This window comes from Polyodon spathula, chromosome 3 (assembly GCF_017654505.1).
Source record: "Polyodon spathula isolate WHYD16114869_AA chromosome 3, ASM1765450v1, whole genome shotgun sequence".
NCBI lineage: Eukaryota > Metazoa > Chordata > Actinopteri > Acipenseriformes > Polyodontidae > Polyodon > Polyodon spathula.
In genome coordinates this window covers 50,728,077-50,744,177 of record NC_054536.1, presented here as the reverse complement: position 1 = coordinate 50,744,177, position 16,101 = coordinate 50,728,077, and the positions used below count along the sequence as shown (strand labels likewise).

General features: G+C 36.4%; 1 protein-coding gene across 1 annotated transcript; it reads right to left on the bottom strand.

Moving 5' to 3' along the window:
• Positions 1-6,402: 6,402 nt before the first annotated feature.
• Positions 6,403-14,730, bottom strand: LOC121308419 (thymidylate synthase-like). Its single transcript, XM_041240803.1, has 7 exons — positions 14,291-14,730; positions 13,853-13,926; positions 12,638-12,812; positions 11,755-11,856; positions 10,885-11,060; positions 10,409-10,480; positions 6,403-6,872 (listed from the first exon to the last, which is right to left on the bottom strand). The coding sequence occupies exons 1-7, from the start codon at positions 14,505-14,507 to the stop codon at positions 6,735-6,737; spliced, it is 954 nt and encodes a 317-aa protein (XP_041096737.1). The 5' UTR covers positions 14,508-14,730; the 3' UTR covers positions 6,403-6,734.
• Positions 14,731-16,101: the final 1,371 nt, after the last annotated feature.

Sequence of the window (16,101 nt, the reverse complement as noted above, 5' to 3'; positions counted from 1 at the left end):
TATGGTTACGTTGGTCTCGACAGATTTAGTCAGGCCCACACAATTAAGTCTAGGGACCTTGGGATTACCTGTATACATGGTGACACCCAGTCATACACCAGCGCCATGGTACCGTTCAAGACAGCTGTAGGATCTGTGCGATGGCGAGCAGCGGTAGTACCTGTAATGCCATATGAGGTAATCCTGGGGCGAGACTTTCCATTGTTTGAACAACTTTGGAACAAAAAGGGCCTATTGGCTTCACCCAATAATTCACAAGAGGCTGACATTGAACCTCAGAGTGAAGAATTGGCAATGTTATTACCTAATTTTGAGCCTGACCGGGCCAGTACCGCAACGAAGCCACCGTGGTTATGGTGGGGAATGAACCGGGACCGGATGTTCCTGGTCCCTTAGGTACAGGGGATAGCAGCAGAGAAGAGGAGTTTCCAGTACATAGTGTAAACCCTGATAATTTTGGCACAGCACAATTAAGGGACCCTACGTTAGCAAACGTGAGGGGAAAAAATAGAAATGATAAATGGTGTATTGGTTAATCCTGCTAGACCAGTATATTTTCTCCACTTTATAAGCCGCAACGAATTGTTATCGGGTAGCGAAGACAGGGGAGTGTTACAGAGCAACTGTTAGTGCCCCAACCGTATAGGAGGACAGTGCTGGATTTAGCACACGGTCATATACTGGGGGGACACCTGGGAGTGGAAAAAACCCAGGAACGTGTGACACGCACATTTTATTGGCCTGGGGCAGTAACAGCAATAACTAAGCCTCCTGCCCTGAGCATCAAAAAACAGCTCTGTGTAAAACTTTTAGGAGTCCATTAATCCCCCTGCCTATTATAGAAACTCCATTTGAAAGGATTGGAATGGACTTGGTTGGTCCACTCCCAAAATCCGCTAAAGGGCACCAACACATTTTGGTGATAGTGGATTATGCTACCCGATATCCTGAAGCTGTACCACTGAGAAATACGTTGGCTAGGGGTATTGCAAAAGAGCTGATGTTGTTATTCACCCGGGTGGGAATCCCCAAAGAAATTCTTACAGATCAGGGAACCCCGTTTATGTCTAAAGTAACCAGAGCATTGTGTGACCTCCTGAACATTAAACAATTGCGGACCTCAGTTTACCACCCACAAATGGATGGGCTTGTGGAAAAATTTAATAAGACGTTAAAATCTATGTTAAAAAAACCATTGAAACAGATGGAAAGAACTGGGATTGTCTATTACCGTACCTTATGTTTGCTATTCGAGAGGTTCCCCAGGCATCGACAGGATTTTCACCCTTCGAGTTGTACTAATGGAGATAGATATTGTTTAGGTTTTATTTTGTTTGGTACAAATAAATACAGACACCGTGCTGTTTTATTTTGTGTGGTCCTGTGATTCTATCTTGCACCAAAGACCGTGGAAACGGTCCTGCAAGTGGCAGACTTACCCCAGTGTGTCACAATATATAGACCTTTTGAAAACTAAATATAACTATGAAGACAAATACAGTGCATTAAAATAACTAGCATTTAGCTGTGTAGAGGTTATTTTTTACAAAACAAATGGTGACATATAGCAGTTGGTAAGTTTATTTTTGTTTATTCCTGAGAAAAATAAAGGAGACACTGCATTTTAATATATACATATATGCCATTGTTCATCTTCTCAATAGGCTAAAAGTCGCTAAAGTCACATTTTGATGAATTAACAATTACTGAAGTACTCTAAGCCTTTTGTAGCTGTTGAAGCTAACTGAACAACTTAGTCAAATTTACTTTTAACATAACATTTACAAAAAAACAGGTACCTTTTGTAGAATAAAAATAAAATAAATAAAACCAATCGCCATTTAGTTGTTCACTTATTACAGTCCACATAACAGGAAACCGGTTTACAAAAAAAGCAGAAACAAAAAGTGATTACTTATGTTATTTTTTTTTTCTTTCTTAGAAAGTGTTGCATCCACAACCTCTGCACTCCTGCTGGCCTGCTTTATCGAGCTGTGTTACCAACTGCTGAAAATATCCTCTGCTGGAATCAATGTTGCCGGTATACATAACATTTCCCTTGCAAGTTGGGACAATGCTGGAAAATGCGAGGCATGCTTCCGCCATAAGACCAGTGAAGTGTTATAAAGTAGTACATCGTCACAATGTGGTACGCATACCAAAACTTGACCCATGTAATGTTAGAAAGTGGCATGCTGTGAGATTTTGGTACAGGTGCAATCAATTGTGAGGTGATGTGTTTTACTATTGTCAAGCAGGGGTACATTTATTATTAAATATACATTCTTTTTTTGCAAACCATTAATTATACATATTTTTTTTGCAAACTTAAACTGGAAACAACAGACAATCAATTTCCGTTTAAAAAAAAAAAAAAAAAAAATAGCAGTACACAGAGTCTTCTTTGACAGATTGTTTGGGTTCAACTTCTTGTTTTTGTGCATCAGAAAGAAATGTAAACATTTTAAATCGGGGATCAAGTTAGCACTTGTACAGATTTTGGATTTAAATCATTCAAGAAACGATTCTCCAGGTCAATTTTGATCAAAGCATTTGTCTAACATCAGTTGAATCACTCGTTGCTGGTTTAATTTTGTTAACCAAGTTTGCGATGACAGGTAAAACATCTTAAATTGTAAGACCGCATTCATTGCTGAGATACTGTGTAGCGTTTTCCATTGGGGACAATACTTGAAGCAGTTTGTTTAAAAGACCTCTTTGATCTGATTTGAGATCAAGGTAGCAATGAGCGACTTTTGTGATATTTCAGTCACTCGATACTGCAGATATCAGTGCAATGCAACACTCAACATACAACATTGTCATACGCAGTTCTCCTTTCTGTAAACTGTAACTTCTGACGAAAGCAGACATTTTATTTTTTTGTTCTGATATATGTAAAAAAAAAAAAAAGTTTGTTTGGATATGCCGATGTTTTTCCCAGCATTATTATTATTTAAACGGTCCTTCCCTCTCTTACGATTTAATAAAGGGGACTGCAGAGCTAATTTAGAAAACTATACCATCTGCTGGCATTTGGTAGTCATTGCAAGCTTCTTCCTTGTCCTTTGTAAATAATGGAAACATCTGCCCATTTGACATGTCTTTAAGTTAATAGTAATAGTGATCAGCATTTACTATTTATTTAGCAGACACCTTTATCCACCACCTAAGAAGGTAGCCCCTCCAGGACATGCTGCCACGGACTTCAGTCTATGGGACTACCAATCCAGTGCATTAAAACATCAACATTGATCATTTAAAATGTAGAACAAATAAAACCATCCAAAAAAGCTGCTCTTTGATTTGAACTTGCACTGTAATATTAACTCATTATTATTTTATGTTCAGTGCCACAACAGGGTAATGTTTAAGCAGATGCTCCAGGCTGAAGTGTTCAGCTTGATAACTGCAGGCTAGGGAGTGTCAATGAAAACCTCTCTGTGTTGCTAATGGCCACTAAATTCCAAAGTAGGAACATGAGAAAAGGTTATTATCTGTGGGGCCTCCATGACAAAAGTTTGTGTCATTTGTAAATGTTTTCTGGCCTTGTCTTTTTTTTTTTTGTTTACTAGCGCTTGTGCTTCCATGCTGGAGTTGGACTCTGTGAGCTAGTGCATCACTTAATATTGTTTGACTAAATTGCTGTATCTGGAAGTCTTGAAAACCAGTCTGTAACTGAATACACACCCCATATTACAAAGTTTTCTATAAACTGGAACTGGAATTCCAGTCATGGATATGCTTGGCAAAGTTCTTGTGATTAGGTGCTCTTGTGGTCACACTGGTCAAAAAAAACAAAAACAAACAAACAGTACAATGTTGACATAACTTGGTACCTTTTAGTTATTTTTTTATTTTATTTTTTTTAAGCATAGGCCTGTGTTTTAACTAATGATATTTGAATATATATGATATTTAATGATATTACTTCGTTTATCTATATACTTACTATAACTTCTTTTTTTTTTTTTCACTAAATCTTGCAATACTAAATGATTACACCTTTTGTTGGGTTTTTTTCAGGATGAGAATATGTAAACCAGCTCCACGAACATTTTGCACACCCAGTGATAATTAAAAATGCTCCCTTTGTGCCTCCCAAGGTATCCTGTTTTCTCTTTCTCACTTAACTGCTTTATTTTGGGTCTGACTTTTTAATTAGTAGTCACTTGGTTCCTACCTTTCCACACCTCTCACTTGGTGTAGATCTAAGAAAGTCATCTGCCAATTATTATTTTAATCAGACAGGATTAGGATGTCATTGGGCTGATTCATTTGTTTTCCTTTTCCAAGTAATTCCTAATTAATTAAATAACTCTGCAGAGCCCAGATTTAGCAATTAAGTCTTATAAATCTCTGCAGTGGACCTTATTCTGTTGTAATGGCTACACTATTAAATAAAGTACAGAAATAAGCGAGAAATATTGATGTCCTTTTTGTTCTTGTATAATACTCATTAAAACATCCTTTTACCGTGGCAGAGAATGTTTTATTAATACTCAGAGAAGCTTTCAGCTATAACGAGTACCACTCCAATTGTAATGAACCATGGTGTGCACAAGTTAATACAAGTTCTTAACGTTCTTAACAAGTTCGTTTGCTGGGGGTAATGAAGGTTTTATATTAAAGCATTTGGCCTTCTTTGATAAAACTTGCATGGTTATTTTCTTCAAGTTATTCCAAGTTCTGTGTGTCTCATGTTTGACATTACAAACACACCAGACTGACTGAGGTATTACATGCTCTGTCTTTAGAACCCCTCAACAGAATATAATTCTACATGACATGATTTTGGCTTTTTTTTTTTTTTAAAGTGTTAATTTTTGAGATCACGAAATACAATAATATACCCCATCCCTTTTAAATAAACTATTTCCAACCACTTGGATACTGACCACAACAAAAGGCAGGATGTAGAAGCCATGGAGCAGTTCAAGGGTAAAAGTTAGTTAACTAAGACTAGGTTTATGTTAGTAAACTGATTTAGTAAGACATCAACATTTCCTGACAGAGTGGTCTGGCCGGAACTCTTTGCTAATCACAAGGTTAAAGCTTAACTACAAAGAGGATCGTCAGTCCAAGTTGCATCTCCTCTCAACATATTCTGTATGGTTTATTTTGTTGAGCTAACCAGAAGTATCAAAATGCTGCCACTATTTATACTAAATCCCTCTGTGTGCCAAGGTTATGAAAACCAGTGCTTGTGAGCTTCCATAAAGAACTCCAGGGACTATTGTAATCATTTACATCTAAATAACACTATGTAACACAATTTTTGTTCCCTGGTAGTAAGTGTTATTTCCTAATTGCTTATGCCTCAAAAGTATAGAAAATGTCTATTATTCCCCACAAACTTTGCTTTTGTGACCAGGACAGTGATATTTCAAAATATCACTATTTCCAATGAGAAAACGGGAGGTTTTGTGTCTTTTCGTTCACATAAAGTCAGAAAAAAACAACATATGAATCCAAATTAGCATGCATTTATACTAAAGTAATACAAAAATGACTACAAAAGATTTAGAAGTGAGTAGTTTTTCGAGATTTACGATTATACTGTAAATTTATAAATAACCATTTTCTATACTTTTGAGGCATAAGCAATTAGGAAATAACACTTACTACCCAAGAACAACAAAAAAAAATTGCTACATGGTGTAAACACTAAATACACAAAAAGCATTGCAGATGAGATGAAAAAATGGTGATGCAGCTCAAATGATCAGAATTGTGACTGCATCAGAAAGCTGGATTTCCTTTAAAAGCTGAAACATTCAAGGTTTGTTTAGGATTGATAATTTGTGGTTGATCTCAAGTTATATATATATAAAAATCCTGAACTGAAAAGAGCATCTCTCACAGCAACAGAAAAATCTGTCTCATTTCAATCCTGGGAGTTTTTTGTTTACATTTGGGGCAGGGCAAAAAACATACAAGGCATTTTTTCTTCGTTTGATAACCAAATCAATACGTTTATCATATATAATCATCAACAAAGACAATGTTGCTTTAAATTTACATAAACATACTTGTTCACTAAAACTGCTTCTGGTGTACAGAGGTCAAGGTTGAACGAGGCACACTCACATTCATGTAGAAATGTAGTTGCAGTTTACTTCAGTATCCAGTGTGTTCTTGCTACTGAACTAGCGGCTTAAAGATGCAGAAAACTATATAAATCACCCCTAAAGATTGAGTCAATGAGTTTAGCAATAGCCATCAAGATGACAGACAAACTTGGACATAAACTAATATGAATACTATTTTTTTGTTTTTATTATTAGGCCCTATTACATAAGTATTTTAAAAGTAAAATGGTGGGTTTGTTTGTATTATTGATTAATGGCACTGGTGAGCTTGTAACTTCCTTACAATTTAAAAGTGTACCAATAAATACTTCTTCTGTTAACTGTTATTCAATAGCTGTTTGTGTATCTTATAAATGGGACACGGGGCTCAATTTTAGCATTTTATTTTAATTGCGGAATGACACACTTTTTTTGTTGTTTTTTAATCCGAGAATTAAACCTAAAAGTGTTTTTTTTTGTACCAGTAAAGAGGTTGTCCACACTTATATAATTATTTAATTGTTAATTTACAAAACATTAGTGCCAAAGACAAATATTACTGCATTTATTACAACAATCATAAAAAGATTAATGAAAATGTGTCTATATAAAAAAAAAAATTAAATAAGCTACTGTAGCCACATCACTTAAGTGCTGACGTTGTTACACGGCCATCTGCATTTTAATAGCAGGGTGGGGACTGTAATCAATAATTTCAAAATCTTCAGCTTTGAAGTCATCAATACTATCCACTTTGCGTAAGATTTTCAGTTTAGGTAAAGGCCTGGGTTCTCTCTGAAGCTGTAATGAGAGGTAAAAAATAAACATTAAATTGGCTGAGCGCCACCCAGGTAGGGAGGGATTAGGTTGGCAGGGGAATCCGTGGTTTGCCGCGCACCAGCGACCCCTGTGGCCAATAGAGCTCCTTCAGTTCTGCAGTGGAGCCATCAGATCTGTGTTGTCCTCTGGCACTATAGGTCTGGTGGCCTCACAGTGCGAAAAATGACAGATTGGCAGAATGTTTCGGAGGACTCTGTTTCCCAAGTCACCACGCATTGCAGCAGTGAACTGGGATACAAATAACAATTGGGCATTCCAAACTGGGGAGAAAACCGGGGTTAAAAACCATTGGCGACAACTAAATAAAACAACAAAAAAGTTATATTATATGACCTAAACAGTGCAATTTCTACCACAGGGGTGCTTTACAGACCCACTTATGACCATTACAATCTTTATACGGTATGCATTTTAGGACACCCCTCGGAGTCAAACCTCACTCCTCCTCGAGTCAATCGTCAGGCATCAGAGTGCTATTTCGATGTGCAATTTCATTATTTGAATTTGTTTGGATTTAAACTAAGGCAAATCTTATCAGCGTACAGCATCAGACATAACGCTTTTCTTTAATCGGTTTCGATGTATACTTAATTTAATTTTGTTATAGAATTGAAAAATCCAGGACAAAACTACCGGTTTAAAAATAAAACTGCACACTTTGTTCTATCAAAGTAAGGGGAAATTGTTTTGGCGACTTGATTTTATGCGGAACCGTTCAATAATGCAATAGACCTGGTTTATATTTGTAATTTAGATTGTCTTCTGTTACATTTTTTAAATACTTCATAATATGAAAAAGTCCCCACACAAACTTTATTAAATCAAAAAATGTTTAATGACGGGGTTATCAAATCAATTTGTATATCGCGCTTCACATAATAGAATTAATTAAATAAAATATACATCGAAACTGTTTAAAACAAAAGTTATGTCTGATGATGTACGTTTAGGGGCGTGCACAAGGGAGGAGACGACGACGACGACTGAATAATCATCTCCAAAATACCGAATTCTGCTTATCAATAAATTACGTTTGTCCTTTCTGTCACCGACACAAACTAAACGTATTTCCTCATAATCTACAGTTATGGACGCGCATATACCCGGTTACACATGCTCCCCCATAATGTGCAGTTAAGGACTGGCGCGTGAGTCTCCTTAATGTTTGAGTCCAGCTGCAGTAGTACATTTAGTTGGAGATTATATCTATATCTATATATATATATATATATCTATATCTATATCTATATCTATATATGAATGATCCTCGACATACGACGCTTCAATTTACGACGTACGGCACTTACGACTCGCAATATTACCCTGCTTCGACTTTACGACATCGATACGACATTTACGACACGGCGTCCTGAGCCATGAGTCTTCTGCGCATGCTCAGTGTTTGAACTACAGTGGCTGTCGTGGTCGCTCTGACTTAGTCTAGCGTTTTTTTGTTGTTGTTGTTTTTTTGCCGTTAACAATGTCTGAAAAGAGCAATGGACTCAACGATTCCTAAACTGTGAACATGAGGGGCTTAACTTCAGGCGATCGTATTTCCTGCTAGGAGTACCACATGCAGACACCGAATACGTCACTGGAATGCAATTTTACGCTATATATACACTAAATATACTAAAGGGAAAGCAGTTGTGAAGCTGAATCAAGAATTTCAATGCAGAGTTCCTGAAATGCAGTACAATATATTTGTACACCACACTGAACCTATTTTAACGATCGGGAATCGGACAAAGCAATGTCTTTTCCAGAACGCACTATGGTCTGTAAAAGAACACGAATTGGGACTACTGTATCCTGATTTATTTGGTACTTTTGGCCGCGCTACCTGTTACAGTTGCAACTGCAGAAAGATGCGTTTCAGTGTTAAGCTCCACAGCATATGGACTTTCATTGAAATGGAGAGTGTAATGCTGTTTCATTATATAACAATATCGGCACACGCCCTTGTGTTTACTGATAAGATTTGCCTTACAATTTAAATCCAAACAAATTCAAAACAATGAAATTGCACATCATAACTTAAAGTATCTTTTTAAACGTTTACAGTATACATATTAAATGATTCAAGGAAACACGTACATGGATTAGGGAGTGGTTAACATATAGAAAACAGAAAGTGCTAATTAGAGGAGAAACCTCAAAATGGAGTGTGGTAATTAGTGGAGTACCACAGGGATAAGTATTAGGTCCTCTGCTATTCCTAATCTACATTAATGATTTAGATTCTGGTATAGCAAGCAAACTTGTTAAATTTGCAGACAACACAAAAATAGGATGAGTGGCAAACACTGTTGCAGCAGCAAAGGTCATTCAAAATGATCTAGACAAGATTCAGAATTGGGCACACACATGGCAAATGACATTTAATTGAGAAAAGTGTAAGGTACTGCATGCTCGAAATAGAGATGTGCATTATAAATATCATGTGCGAGATACTGAAATTGGAGAAGGACTATGAAAAAGACCTAGGAGTTTTTGTTGACTCAGAAATGTCTTCATCTAGACAATGTGGGGAAGCTATAAAAAAAGGATAACAAGATGCTCGGATACATTGTGAAAAGTGTTGAATTTAAATCAAGGGAAGTAATGTTAAAACTGCACAGTGCATTAGTAAGACCTCATCTTAAATATTATGTTCAGTTCTGGTCACCTCGCTATAAAAAGGATATTGCTGCTCTAGAAAGAGTGCAAAGAGCGACCAGAATTATTCCCGGTTTAAAAGGCATGTCATATGCAGACAGGCTAAAAGAAATGAAGCTATTCAGTCATGAACAAAGAAGACTACACAGCGACCAAATTAAAGCATTCAGTTCTAAAAAGGTATTGACAATGTCGACCCAAGGGACTTTTTCTACCTGAAAAAAGAAACAAGGACCAGGGCTAACAAATGGAGATTAGACAAAGGGGCATTCAGAACAGAAAATAGGATGCACTTTTTTATATTTATTTATTTATTTATTTTTACACAGAGAATCATGAGGGTCTGGAATCAACTCCCAGTAATGTTATTGAAGCTGACACCCTGGTATCCTTCAAGAAGCTGCTTGATGAGATTCTGGGATCAATAAGCTACTAACAACCAAATGAGCAAGATGGGCCGAATGGCTTCCTCTCATTTGTAAACTTTATATTCTTATGCAAAATAAAAGGTAAAAACACATGCACCAATCAGCTACACTGACATTTGTGTCATACAGTGGAAACACCAAGTTTTTTTGCTCGTTTAATTGGGTGATTCAGACGACTGTCCAACCCCTCAATCTCCCTGGAAAAAAAACAAACCCCGGACTGATGCCTGATGGGTTGAGGATTGACTCAGAGGGGTGAGGTCTGATGTCTGACGATTGACTCGAGGAGGGGTGAGGAGGTCCTAAAATGGACACTGTCTCTGCAGCTGTTCAGATTATATACAGCAATACGAACACAACTGTACTTCAGTGAACTGTATTAATTGAGTTTTAAGAATCTTCAACTCTTACCTGGATTTTTAAAGGCTCAATGTGGTTTACATAAATATGCGCATCTCCCAATGTGTGTACAAAATCACCAGGCTGAAAAACAAAATGCAAACAATGTTCAGATATATGCAGAGCAAATATCTAGTTTTTGGTTGATTGAAAGGGTGTTTATAAAACCATACCACCCCCCCCACCCCCCCCCCCCCCCCCCTTTTTTTTTTTTTTTTTTTTTTTTTGCAGGCCATGTACATTAGAGAGGGTTCTGATGAAGAATAATCCTTTTCTTCAAAACAAGCAACAATTACTAGAGGATTTAATTGACCTTTACAAATTGTGTGTTATTGAAGTGGTTGCCATCATTCTTTTTCTTAAATAAAAGTAAACCCTTTATAAATCTTGTAAACCAATATACATGGTTTGTTTTGGGCTTGAAAAGTATACTTTAAAAAAGTATGAAAGAAAATGTATATTTAAAAACAAAACACCTTTGTTAGTACCTTTAGTTCTGTAATATGGGCAATCATATATGTGAGCAATGCATAACTGGCAATGTTGAACGGGACACCCAGTCCCATATCTCCTGATCGCTGATAGAGCTGACAGGATAATTCACCGTTACACACATAGAACTGGCACAAGGCGTGGCAGGGAGGAAGAGCCATTTGAGGTAGATCTTGAATATAAATAAAAAGTAAAATATTAATACAATGAAAACAGGCATAAAGAATTCATAGAGTGCATACAGTACATTTTCTATTTACTACTAATGCAGAATGAATGGGTGGGACACTGTTTTAATACATATATAGGTTTTTCAACAACAGTAACTGACAAGGTACCACATGAATGTTGTCCTGTTTGACAAAAATGAAGCTCAAATATCCCACCCTGTCATTTCACATTTGTAGTAAATTGATAACATTGTATTATTACCTATTTAAGGGTGGGAAGATTATCTGTACACTGATACCAAGACACTTAACATCGTAAGTAAGTGAGGTTTTCAAATAAAATAACATTTTCTTGCCTAGAAAATAGGCAACATCCTGTCACTTGCTCATAAAATAATTTGCATATAGTCAAGGAACGGACAATTATCTATTCAAGCATACCATGATTGTTAGTAAGAAAGCTGTGTAACTGGGGGAATACAGGCAAACCCAAGGTGCCACAAACCATCGGGGGTGGTCCAACACTTACGGGATGCAGCACATAATGATTTGATAAATTGTGTGGCAGCTTATTTTAAAGACAAGTGCAAGAACATACTGCAAAAGTTTGGGATAATTGTCATAGCCAGTCTTAAGTGGCAACAGGTTTAACCTGGCTGCTTTTAAAAAGTCTCTCTTTTATAATAAATAAAATACCTTTGGGATTCCAAGCACACATGATAATCCTTCTGTCTTCAGGGTTGTTTTTAATAGTGTCAATAACTTTCTGCAGCTGATCAACACCTTGTCCAGTGTAATCTAAACATTACAAAAAAAGGGGTATATATTAAATCATCTCAACCAAGGGGCCATATTTATAAGAAGAAATATATTTATTTTCAGACATTTACTGAAAGCTTATTGATAAAGGCACTTGGTTATTCTTGAGATTTACCAATAAATGTCCAAAGTACTATCATGTTTATTTCGGACATTTACCAGTAAATCTGAATATTGGCAAATCAATACTTTTACCCTAACATACATTGTTTGGGAAAAAAAAAAAGTAAGCTTGAGCGCTGATCTAAAGCTCAATGGGTGAATGGGTGACTGGTCCGTAGGGGCTGCTGTTCAAGCTTAAGTTTCTTGAACTAGGACAGAACCCTTGAGACATGTATCTAACTTACAAAAAGGAGGTTCTGATAATTGACAGCAAAATGCAGGTTTCAAACTAAACAACAAATTAAATCTGAACAAAGCAATTTCATAAAAGAATAAGTATTATAAGACAAGAAATAAAACAATGGATAACCAACAATTCCAATTGACATTTTCAACAGTCACAATTTATAATATTTATAGCTCTACATTCTAAATGGGATCTCCGTCCAAGATAGTAAACTTGGAAACAGCAAGGACCAAACTCACCCTGCCCACTACAAAATCATGCAATTACCAGGTTAGTCTCTGAGATCCCACATGCATATTGAGTATGTTACATTTTGAATCTTTGGGAACATAGGTGACCCTCTGTAACTATACTGCAACGATTCCTATATGTCTGTTTTAAATGTTAAGCAAGAGGGCAAGCAAATCACACCTGAATTCATATCCTTGTATTCTGCCCCAAAATGTCGCCACTGGAACCCGTAGACAGGCCCAAGGTCTCCTTCCTCTCTTGACGTAAAGCCACTTCTGTCTAAAAACTCCCGCGATCCATTGGCATCCCAGATTTTCACACCCTTTGCAGACAGTTCTTTGGCATTTGTTGAACCCTAGAACCAAAAGAAAAAATAGCAATGTTCACCTATGTCTCTACATTGTTTTTACATGTAGATTAACATCACTGGACTCAAGGAGTCACAACAATGCCTAATACTTCAATTCATTTTCTAGCTTCTGAAATGTCTTTTCTTAACCTTTTAAAGTTGTAGCGTCTCAAATTACACGGAGTGCAGGATGAATCATAAATGTGTGGTTAGAATACTGTTAATGCATCTATCTTGGGAAGGAAATTTGACTTGGGATACAGATGGACAGGACATCTCCATATACCCACTAGACTCATGTGGTAATTTGTTGGCTTTCAAGTTTAACAGAACTGGATAATAGCTTAAAAATACATGCACCATTGTAATAAAACCATTACATCAAAGATATGAGAAACTACAACTAAACCACAAACAAACTGGTGTGGTCCAGTGGTTAAAGAAACAGCCTTATAACCAGGAGGTCCCTGGTTCAAATCCCAGTTCCAAGTCATTTAACCTCTCTGTGCTCCGCCTTTCAGATGAGAAGTTGTTTTAAGTGACTCTGCAGCTGATGCATAGTTTACACACCCCAGTCTCATGTCTTGTAAAGCACTTTGTGATGATGGTCCGCTATGTAAAAATTAATTATTGTCTGAAGCCAAGCAATTGAAACAGATCTACATTGGAGGAGGTATACAAGTTTAGGTTCTCATCACCACAACCTGTCTCTATGTTTGTAAAAAACTGCATATGGATCTGACCCAAGTTTGGCAATTGCTTTTCTGTTCCAGTTTTGTGCCATGGACATAGGTAACCCAGCCAAAGTGCAAATACATACACACACACACACACACACACACCTCTATATATAATTATTATTATTATTATTATTATTATTATTATTATTATTATTGGAAACATGACAGAAGATTGGACTCCACCTTTGGTGTTTTTTTTTGTGATTTAATAGTCTCAGTTATATAGGGACATAAATAAAAGCACAAAATTCTCAAGTTACACTAGAAACTTTTTTTTTTTTTTGGAGGAGCCAGGATTTTCTTTACCTTAATGAACCATAACAGCTCTTCCAGTATCCCTCGCCAGAACACTCTCTTTGTTGTCAACAGTGGAAACTGGTCTGAAATAATATTAATAACAATGCACTGTGAGTTTATGCGATTGGTTTGGTCAATAAACTTAATTGTAATTATGAATGTAACCAAAGGTATTGTAAAATATGTACATGACACACATTTCATGACTACATTATTATTATTATTATTATTATTATTATTATTATTATTATTATTATTATTATTATTATTATCCTTTCGTCACTACTAAAATAGCGCCAAGTGCAGGGCTCTGCCTCTCAAGATTTCAGAATGACCATGACCATGCAAGCCAAACTATAAGGCACACGGGTGAATTAGTTGTGGTGTACAAAATTATTTTTTATAATAAAAATTAATTTTACGACACCGATTTTACAATATTCTTACCCCTTAAACTGTATCTTGCTTGTGAACCGAACAACGAGACAACCCCAGTACCAGTCCGGTCCCCTTTTCTGAATCCGTGTTTCATAATGTACTCAACTTGATCCAAATATCCTTGCTCATCACAAAACATTGTGAAATTCTTCTCGGCTGTATGAGCTTCTTTCTGCTCCTTGTCAGGATACTGCGCGCATGCATTAATTTCTGAAGTAGCAGGCATGGTGTATTTCTTAAACGTGAAAATGTTAAACTCGAAATTAAATATGCTCTTGGATTCAGACGATGCGGTTCAAAACGTTGATGCAGCCACCTTTTTTTTTTTTTTTTTTATCTCTGCAAGCCTTCATAAAAAAAAATGAAATATTAATTTTAAAATAAATATATACTAGATACTCTATACTTTAATATTCACGCGCTCTTTTCTTGAAACAAAACTCAGCTGTTAAATTGCCGCGCAGTTGTTGAAATACAGCTGACTGTGGGCGGGAATATTGTGTCAGATAAATCGTGAGCCTATGGGGCTCTCTGCTGGTATTGTGCGCGTACGTCATCATTAGTGAAGTTACACCGTGGTCACATGAGAAGTAACAAACGAAGAACTACAAGTAAACAAAGAATGTAACGGTGGTCGAATGTTACTGTTTTGAATGTATGTTCCAGTTATATTATGTCTTAGACGCCAACTGTACCAATGTTGAGAATAAAGCATGGTAACAATTCAATATCTAGGGTTCCCACCTCTTTTTACAAAAAAAAAAAAAAAAAAAACAGGACACTAGAGTCATTTCGTACAACATAAATAAATAAATCATATACTTTGATGGCATAATGCCCCAGGAAGTCTTACAGAGTTCCCAGGACAGCTGCCTCAAAAAGCGAACAAGCCAGGCAAAACCAGAACGGATGGCTACCCTATTGATATCCCAAATTAGGTTACTTTGTGAAGCAAAGCGTACACTCTGATTGGCTGATATATCCTCAACAGTATATAATATGCAAAAAAAAAAAAAAAGAGGCCAGCTCTGTATTTGTTTTGATGCAACTATAATGTACCCTTTTGGAAAGAATACAATACAATACAATACAATATTATATTATCTTGGCTGTAGTGCACAGGTTAATTAAAAGCAATCGTGATAGATAGCTGCATGCACAATTGAACAATCAAACACATTTTTGTTGTGAGGCAATTTTACAAAAATATTGTTGTTATCCAATAAGATGACAAAGACGACGTGTGTACATTAGATTTACACTTCTTATAGTTATAAATTATATTGCATGCCTTCTCTAGCAAGCAAGGCAATACACTTAGTAAAAACAAACACATCTTAAGCAATATCTAATTAGCAGATTAGAACATTATTTGTAAACATGTAACATGCCAAGGTGAAATGTATTCTTAAATCTTCTCATTTCTACATGTCAAACGAGGGTGAGCGTTCTTGTTGTTATCACTTCAGGGTGCATCCTTCCTGCAAAAACAAAACAAAATGGAAGTGTCTGTAATTTTATTTAGCTGCAAATTACTTTTAATGATTTTCCTGCTTTTAATAAAAATGTGAAGATGCACAGGGGCTGACAATGAAGATGCAGAGAGTTATAATGAAGATGCACAGGGGCTGATAATGAAGATGCAGAGAGTGATAATGAAGCTGCACAGGGGCTGACAATGAAGATGCAGAGAGTGATAATGAAGATGCACAGGAGCTGACAATGAAGATGCACAAAGTGACAATGAAGATGCACAGAGTGACCGTAAAAATGCACAGAGGCTGATAATGAAGATGCAGAGAGTGATAATGAAGATGCAC